Source organism: Plasmodium fragile, assembly GCF_000956335.1.
Source record: "Plasmodium fragile strain nilgiri unplaced genomic scaffold supercont1.10, whole genome shotgun sequence".
NCBI classification, from domain to species: Eukaryota; Apicomplexa; class Aconoidasida; order Haemosporida; family Plasmodiidae; genus Plasmodium; species Plasmodium fragile.
In genome coordinates this window covers 114,650-123,169 of record NW_012192590.1, presented here as the reverse complement: position 1 = coordinate 123,169, position 8,520 = coordinate 114,650, and the positions used below count along the sequence as shown (strand labels likewise).

At 39.7% G+C, this 8,520-nt stretch overlaps 3 protein-coding genes across 3 annotated transcripts; 1 reads left to right on the top strand and 2 right to left on the bottom strand.

Moving 5' to 3' along the window:
* Positions 1 to 655: 655 nt before the first annotated feature.
* AK88_01184 (uncharacterized protein) lies at positions 656 to 2,617 on the top strand (the record flags this gene model as incomplete). Its single annotated transcript, XM_012478820.1, has 1 exon — positions 656 to 2,617. One exon carries the CDS (start codon positions 656 to 658, stop codon positions 2,615 to 2,617), a length of 1,962 nt encoding a protein of 653 aa, XP_012334243.1.
* Positions 2,618 to 2,648: 31 nt separating this feature from the next.
* AK88_01183 (uncharacterized protein) lies at positions 2,649 to 3,326 on the bottom strand (the record flags this gene model as incomplete). The annotated part of the gene is made up of 1 exon (XM_012478819.1): positions 2,649 to 3,326. One exon carries the CDS (start codon positions 3,324 to 3,326, stop codon positions 2,649 to 2,651), a length of 678 nt encoding a protein of 225 aa, XP_012334242.1.
* A 731-nt stretch (positions 3,327 to 4,057) lies between these two features.
* AK88_01182 (uncharacterized protein) lies at positions 4,058 to 8,002 on the bottom strand (the record flags this gene model as incomplete). The annotated part of the gene is made up of 1 exon (XM_012478818.1): positions 4,058 to 8,002. The coding sequence occupies one exon, from the start codon at positions 8,000 to 8,002 to the stop codon at positions 4,058 to 4,060; it is 3,945 nt and encodes a 1,314-aa protein (XP_012334241.1).
* Positions 8,003 to 8,520: the final 518 nt, after the last annotated feature.

Here is an 8,520-nt window from a genome sequence, read left to right as displayed (position 1 = left end):
AAAAAAAAAAAAAAAAAAAAAAAAAGTGCAATGTTTCAACGGCTAAGCATACCGAACTGTTTTATTACCGCTATATAATTTAACCCAGTTTGGTTACCGCCCAATTTCGATTCTTCCATTTTTAAAATGTCTCAAAGGAACAGCAGCATGCACTTTTCGATAGTTGCTGCTTTCGTGCAGTACAGTTGTACGAGAGCCGGTTGAAATGTCCGTCCCTCTTTTTCAATAAAAGGTCACAAGAGGAATACTCCTCAATATATAGCTTCTAACTTCCGCGTAGCCGCCATTCCAAATTGTGAAAAAAAAAAAAAAACTTTAATGGGAAAATATCAACCCAGTTATAATAACAAAATGAACACATGAATTATAAAAGAATAATTCGATACAATTCCTCTTGGAAGTGGGATATGCATCGATGTAGTTGTGCTCTCCCACCGCCCCCCCCCCCACACACAAATACGCGTAAGCCCAATGGAAAGTTTTTGTACTTCTCAAAACTTCTTCTGCTAAGTAATCAGCCCAGTTGTACACGCACAGCGTGTGGGCAGCACAAAACATAAGTGTTGCTTTCCCCCCGAGTTGGTAAAAATGGAAAATCACATTTAAAATGATATTTTAGGAAGGAGACACTACACACTATACACTACACATATAAATGGGGACGTACCAACGATTAGGGTGCCCCTTCCAAGTGAACACAAAACTATTGTGTACGTTCCTCCTCTTACTACTACATGGGGTCATTTTTATGAACGTCCAAACAATATGTGCAATTAAGCTGGATGAAAAAAAATTTATTTGTGGAAGGAATAAGGCATTCAGGAAAGGGGCTCACCAACAGAAATGCAGACAACTCAGAAAGGTTACAACCTCCTTGTACATTTTACCCCCATCAAAATGTACACATATGGGAAGTACAAAGAAATATAAAAAGGGTACACACTTTGTACCTATTCGAGATGGATCAAGTGAGATGTGCACCTCGGAGGTATACCAAATTAGGAGAGAAATATTTTCACATAAGAAAATAAAAGATATACTTGAACGGATGATAATGAAGAGCGTCACTGAGGGACGTCTCAATCAGTTCAACAGCTTTTCCTACCTGTACAGTGTTGATGAAATATATGAGCAAATTAAAAAACTAAAATGTCTTTATGACCAGTGTGATGATTTAGAGGACCTACCGCAACTGTTCGGAGTGCCTATCATTTTAAAAGACAATATTTGCACAAAGAATATTCCAACCACATGTGGTAGTAAAATTTTAGAAAATTATAAACCATCCTATGATAGTACTGTTGTAAGAAGGTTAAAAAAAAATGGAGCCGTAATTGTGGGGAAGACTCATTTAGATGAATTTGCAATGGGATCTTGTACAGGAAGGGATGTGAAAAATCCTTTCAATGAAAATGATTTATCTTGTGGTGGATCATCTGGCGGATCAGCTAGTTGTGTAGGTTCTAGAATTATGAATTGTTCAGTGAATACGGACACCGGAGGATCCATTCGAACCCCAGCTGCGTTATGTGGATGCATAGGGATGAAACCTACTTATGGAAGGATAAGTAGATATGGCATCATCCCTTATAATGAAGAAACTGATGTTGTAGGACTCATAGTAAACAATGTTTATGATTGTAGCATCCTTTTAGATGTGCTTTCAGGAGGTGATAAAAATGATCTAACTACTCTTAAAGGGAAAGAAAAAAATTTTCATTTCAAGTTAAAAAAGTTTGAAACTTCTCCCAATTTTTGTGAAAATAAATGTCCATTGAGAGGAATGAAATTTGGTTACCTAAGTGAGGAACTTTTAAAAAAAAAATACTTTGTAGATAATTTGACGTATCAAAATTATGAACAGGTCAGGCAAAATATTGAACAAATGGGAGGAACTTTTATTAATACAGATTTGTATCAGTTAAGTGATTACTGTTATATATATTATTTGTATTCCATGACAATGGCAAATAGCAATATCTCAAGAATGAATGGGATAAACTACAATCTTCATAATGAATTAGAAAAAAAAAATTTTGTTAGACATGTAAGATCCACTCTGATCAGTGAAAAGGTGTTAACGAGAATTATTGGTGGATCCATAATTTCGTCTTTTTTCCCAGATGGTTCTTTACGACACATCTTTGCAAATGTGAAGCGGCGGTTAAGTAGAGTACTCGATGGAATTTTTGGCCAAGTAAATTTTTTATTACTTCCTTCCTTACCAAGGTCAAACAATTTGAAAGAGTCCTTAAGCACCCCTCATGGGGGTAGCCCAGATTTAGAAAAGGATACAGCCCAGAAGGGGCAGCATTCTTCAACCAATTCACATACTGATCGTACGTTGCAGAATGAAATACCACCCACCCCTGAAAGATATAACAACTACATGAAAGAAATATTTTCCGTCGTGTCATCAATCACAGGACTCCCAAGCATTGTCATTCCAACGGGGAAGTTTACCCCACAGTTGAATGAACCCCATTCCTTTCAACTGCTAAGCACAAGCTTGAACGAGGTGGGTCTGCTCAAAGTTGCTTTGGCTTATAAGAGACAAATGCAGGTGGACAAAAGGATAATGGAAAACTTAAGGCGAGTTGGTCGGACAGTTGGGTGAAGACATAAATGTGTGCCGTCCACACCAAAGCTTAGAAGAGTTCCTCGTCCCCCTCCTTAACCACGAGAAAGGAGTCTGTGTCTACGGGGTGGTGGGCCCCCAATTTATCATCATGCTCGTCCTCTTCCGATTCTGCCTCATCAGATTTGACCATCTCATCCGCATCCGCATCCGCATCAATAGCAGTAGGTGCACGATTGGGATGTTTCTTCTTGGAGGAGACCAACTGATTCACCTCCTTGGAATTATCATAATCACGTGGACGACAGGAGTCTTCCTCCTCCGCCTGGTCGGTGGTCTTTTCCTCTTTCTCGTCATTGTCCCCTTGAACTTTAGCCTTCTTACTATTTCGTACCTCCCTAATTTTGTTCTTCCTCATTTGTCTTTTTTTTTTTTTTTTTAAACTTTTCTTTTCTATATACTCAATTTTTTCCTTCCGCTTACTTTGGAATATTTGATTTTGTGTATATTCTTTCCACTTCTTCTCCATTAGCTCGATTCTTTCATTTTCCTCATTTCTTTGCTTTCGGTACAGATCAAAATAATCACTTCCTGCTCCTGCGCTGCTTCCCCAAACGTTTGGTACTTTGTCCACTTTTATTTTCCCTTTGCCTTTTTCATTCTGTTTTTCCTCTGCTTGTTTAACGGGCATTCTTATGACCCGTCCATCAGACAGCATAATTTCATCATCAAGCACTTTTATATCCATTTTGGGATCATGTTACCCTTTTGCTATCCCCCTTTTTTTCTTCCTTCGCAGGGGAAGCAGCAACAGTTGCAAGTTGCATGTGATTTTGTTTGATTAAGCGGAGAGCACAAACATCCGTACATTATATACATTCATAAATATATATGTATATGTATATTTCTTTTTCGCACAACCGTCCTCGTGCTGTTGCCCCCACGCCCCGCAGCAAATGTTATACACCCTCCTTCCTCTGCTTTCCCCCTCTAAAAATATATAAAAATATATATAAAAAAATATGAAAACAAGAAAAAATTCCCAATTAGCTTTAAACAAATAGCCCAAGGGGGAAACTGCACGCGACGAAGGGGTCAACAAATGAATAACTTCGAAGAGGGCGTAAACGAGGAATAACTTACGGTTCAGTTGGTTCTTAAAAAAAAAAAAAAAAAAAAAAGGGGACTGCGCCAAATTGACGCAGGGGAGGGCAAATATAAATTAAGTGACAAGTGGCCCCATGCAAACATTGCGCGCCCAATCCCCGCACGCTGCGATTGAAGTGAATGCACCTCAGTTTTGCCAAAAAAAAATGAAGAAAAAAAAAGGGCATAATTTTGCCAAAAAAAAGGGGCATAAAACCCATTTATCCCAATCGTGTGCCACGAAAAAGATTGAGAAAAAAGACGACCTGCGAAATGGCAGCAGCAGGGGGGAGCAAGAATCCACCCTCTTCTTCTTCTTCTTCTTCTTCTTCTTTACAGAGCCATGGTGTGGATCTCCCCGCCGCGCTCTATCAAATTGAGCTTCTCCAAAAGGAGCTTTTTAAAATAATTGTATAACGACTCATAGAATAACACATCGTCCAAGGAGTAAAGTGTGCTGTGTATATTATTATAAAAGAGCAGCGAGTCGCTGAGGTTGTCCAGTATACCCGACCTAGCTATAAGAATATTATTGGAGTTCGTTTTGGCGGCTATTTTATACCCACGCAAACTTAGCTCTGATAACAACACGATATTAATCACATCGTCAGAGGACACCGTGTCGCTGTGCATCATTTTCGAATGCGCCTCACTTAGCCGTATTAAACTTTCTAGCGTCCTAACGGTCGTTCCGTTATCACCGTCATTATGCTTGCGTAACATGGAATAGTATGTAATTAAAATTAGCTTTGAGTTTTTATTAAAATTTGGAGAGCAATTATTCTTCACGTAGTAAATATATTCCTTGAGCTTTTCGCAAGACCACACAATTTTGGTGCCTTCTGTTTGAGGCATTTTGAAGGCGTGTCCTCCGGTCCACCCTTCCTCCTCTTCAGGGAAATTTGCATGTTGTGCTTCTTTCGCGAAGCGCCTTTCATTAGTCATTTTAGTCGGGCTCTTTTGGACGCTTCCCCCATCAAGCGTGTACGAACCCCACCACCCCCCGTCCTGCACAGAGCGGCGACATAAGGTTGTCCCCTTCTTCACTAAACCACCGGTACCAGCACAACCAGACCGCACATCCTGTGACAACACATAATCAGCAACCTTCGAATCAATTTCATTATTGTCCTCTGTTATGACAACCATGTCGAATCTGCTTAGGAGCGGGTACGAGAGGTTAATAGTGAGAACCTTATCCTCACAGGAAGCTAAATTTCCCGTAGCCGTTTTATGTAACTCGAAATTAGATGCACCGATAATAGTGCACCTACAATGTAATTTATCCACGATGCCCCCCTTGGCTACTGAAATGGTTAGTTGTTCCATGGCTTCATGAATAGCATTTTTATTTTCATTCTTCATTAGACAAAATTCGTCAATGCAACAAACTCCATTATCTGCTAAAACTAGGGCTCCACTTTCTAGCATAAAATTGTTCCCCTCTTTTATGGCTGCGCAAGTTAAGCCAGCAGTGGTACAAAACATACCGGACACGTTAGTACAAATGCTGCTTATTTTTTGTACTTCTTTGAGTAGCTGTGATTTTCCTGTGCCTGGGTCTCCCACGAGTAACAAATGGCACAAGGTTCTCTTGTCGCAATTGTCAGACGAGAAATTATTTCCTCTACCCTTCCTGTGCTTTGTTTTTCCCCCTCTGCGTCTTCTCCTGGCTGCATTTTCGTGTCCGTGACTTGTGCGTCCTCCCTCCTTGGCGTTACGCCATTTTCTGTTCTTCGCTTTCCTCACACGTCTGTTTTCGCAACTGGAGGGGTTATCTTCTTCGTCCTCGTCCACCTCCTCATCATCGTCTTCATCCACCTCTTCATCACCGTCGTCTTCGTCTTCGTCTTCGTCGCTATGGCCGCCACTCGCTGTGCCTGCCTCTTCATTGCTGCGGTTGAAATATTTTTTCCACTTATTATTTTCATTGTAGAAGGAATCAGACTCATTTATTTTGTTCCCCCCTATTAGCACCAGCAGCACCGCTATCTTGGACATTTTGCAATTGTACAAGTTGGGGCACATACTATCACAGAGGTGTCTCTTTCCTTCGAATTTATTCTTTTTGAAGAGGAGCCAATATTTTTCAAACAGGGTCCTTTCTGGGACGTCCATCTTTACATCCGTCACATTTTCGCTCAGATTGTTTTTTATTCTGTTCACGTTGCTACCACATGGTGGGTTCTTTGCACATTCCTCCTCCTGCCGCTGCTGCTGCTCCTGCGGCTGTTCCAGCTGCTCCCGCTGCTGCTCCGAATTTTGTCCCATACAGTAGCCACTCCCCACATGCGCTGATCTTATGGGCCTTCCCTTTTCGTCATATGTGGGGTTCCCCTCGGGGTCACCCCCAAGATTATCATTCACATTAGTGTTCCTTGCCTTGCCTGTAGCACGATCTCCCTCCACAGTAATCACCCCGCTACTTCTCCCCTGCGCCTCATTCGTTAGGGCATTTATACACTTGGCGAACTCGTCGTCCAGTGCTACCTCCTTACCCCTTGAACCTTCCACTTGTTTAATTTGAACATTATTTGCTTCGATAAACAGCTCCGATTCACACCTAATGTCTTTATACAATTTCTTCCACCTCCTTAAAATAATGCCATTTATAATTACTTTTTTTCCCGGGTGATATTTCCCAGCTAAATTTTCCAAAAGGACTACCGTCACGGAATAGGGGATATTCGTTTTACTCGTTTCTTTTATTCTTATTTCTTGGTAGTCTACTCTTTTAACTTCATTCTCTAAGAATTCGAAATTTGTGCCATTACATTTATTTCCACTGTATGTATTTTTATTATAATATTTTGCTCTGTAGGAGAAATTCCATTTGCTACTACGCTTGTTGCCATAATAACCCCTTGACCTATAATTAGCATAGCCGTAAAAACGATTTTTCTTAAAAAACTTGGAGCCGTTATTAATATATGACCCTGCTTTCCCCGTCCTACTTTCTTTTCCCATGTCTTTATTCATATATTTCCTTCTTATGCTTACTTCTTTGCTTACCAAATTGTTTTTAGAAGAAGAAGAGGAAGAGGGGGGTATGTTAGGGTTGATTTGGGAATAGGGGCACTTAAACACCATTTGCGTGTTATAATACAACTCAGGGATGGCTTTTTTTTTAATTATTTTATCACACTTGGTACACCTATACTTTTTGCATTCCTCTAATATTTTTTTTTCTCCCACTCGGGTTATTATCCCCTCTGTACTTATGAATTTCCCAATGTGCTTATTTCGTATTTCTTGCAAATAGCTAATATGTATATCATGCAGGTAGGGCACGTTTTCCACTCGACATATAATTTTTATATTTTGTTTGTCGAATATCATTTTCAAGCAATTATTTATTTTGGCTTTTGTATTTTCATCTTTTAAAAAGGAATAATCTTTGTATGAGTACAAAATTCCTTTTATCAGACATGAGCTGTACATGTCGATTTCTTCCATAACCATTTTGTCTTTGCTGAAATTGTAGACTATGAAATTGTAGGGGGAGAGTTCTTCTTCACCTTTTTCTCCTCCCTGTTTTGCGCCCCCTTTCTCATCCGACTTTAAGGGCGTGCTTCCATTTTGACATTTTCCCTTCTCATTCTTATTCTCCTCCGTTAAGCTTCCACACTTGGTACCCGCGTTCGGCTCTTCTCCTACGCTATCCCTCCCTGTCGCTTCGTCATGCTCCCCCTTCTTCAAGATATCTCCGTACCCATGTGCAGCGCCACCATCTGTATATCCCCACTGGGCATTCGTAGCTTCCCCCCGATTGTCCACATGACTGGTAGGCGAATGGTTTCTCCCCTTGCCAAAGTCGCTGTCCCCTACGTCCTGTTTTACCTCTCTGCTATACAAAAACTCGAAATAGCAACTCAGGAAGATAAGTCGAAAGAAAAAAGGAATTGAGTAATTGTTCATAACATCAATAAACTTGTGGAAGCTATTCTGCATGTAATATATTAATTTGTTTTCCCCATGCTGAATCGCATCGTAGGGGTCAAAATAAAAATTGTATATGTGCTCATTGCTTCCCTGTTGTTCATTGTTTTGAATATTCGAAAATTGGATGTCTTCTATTTTGCTAATATAGCTAAGTGCAATTTTTTTTATTTGTTCATAATATTTTCTATTTTTTAAAAACAGTTTGATTATTTTTTTATGGAAGTATTTCACATTTTTTATCTTTTCATCTGTGTTGCTATAGTTGCACTCGTCCTCACTGCTAACATCATAATCAGTATCGCTGAAAATGCTCGACTCGGAGCTCGAAAGCAACATTGTTCAAAGTTGGGATAACTTCACGAAATGATAAGTGTTGTTGTTGTGTGTATCTTCACAAAGTACACATTTCATAGCTACACCATACGGAAGGCAACGGGTTTAGGGGGGAAAAACATTTGTCCCCGCACGAGCACACGAAAATGTGCATACAAGAGGGTGGGATGGGGCAATGTACAAATGTGTGTAAGGAGAGTGGGTTATGGATGCCTTCCGTCACACCATATTATACATCTTAGCACATTGCATTGCAGCACATTGCAAATAATGAATTTACTTATACGTGAATGTCAATTTTTTTTTCACGCACACTTGTTTTAGCTTATACAAAGATGGTAAAAAAAAAAAAAACACACAATTCTCTGAGGACCATATGGCATAAAATAAATTTAAAAGAGTCATTCACAAAGTTACCTTTAAAATCAATAAAATACAATAGTTACACATGTAAGGGGGAACAGTTGCAGGTCTTTTGCATGAAAAAAACTAGTTGCTTAAGTTATCGTTCTATCTCCATC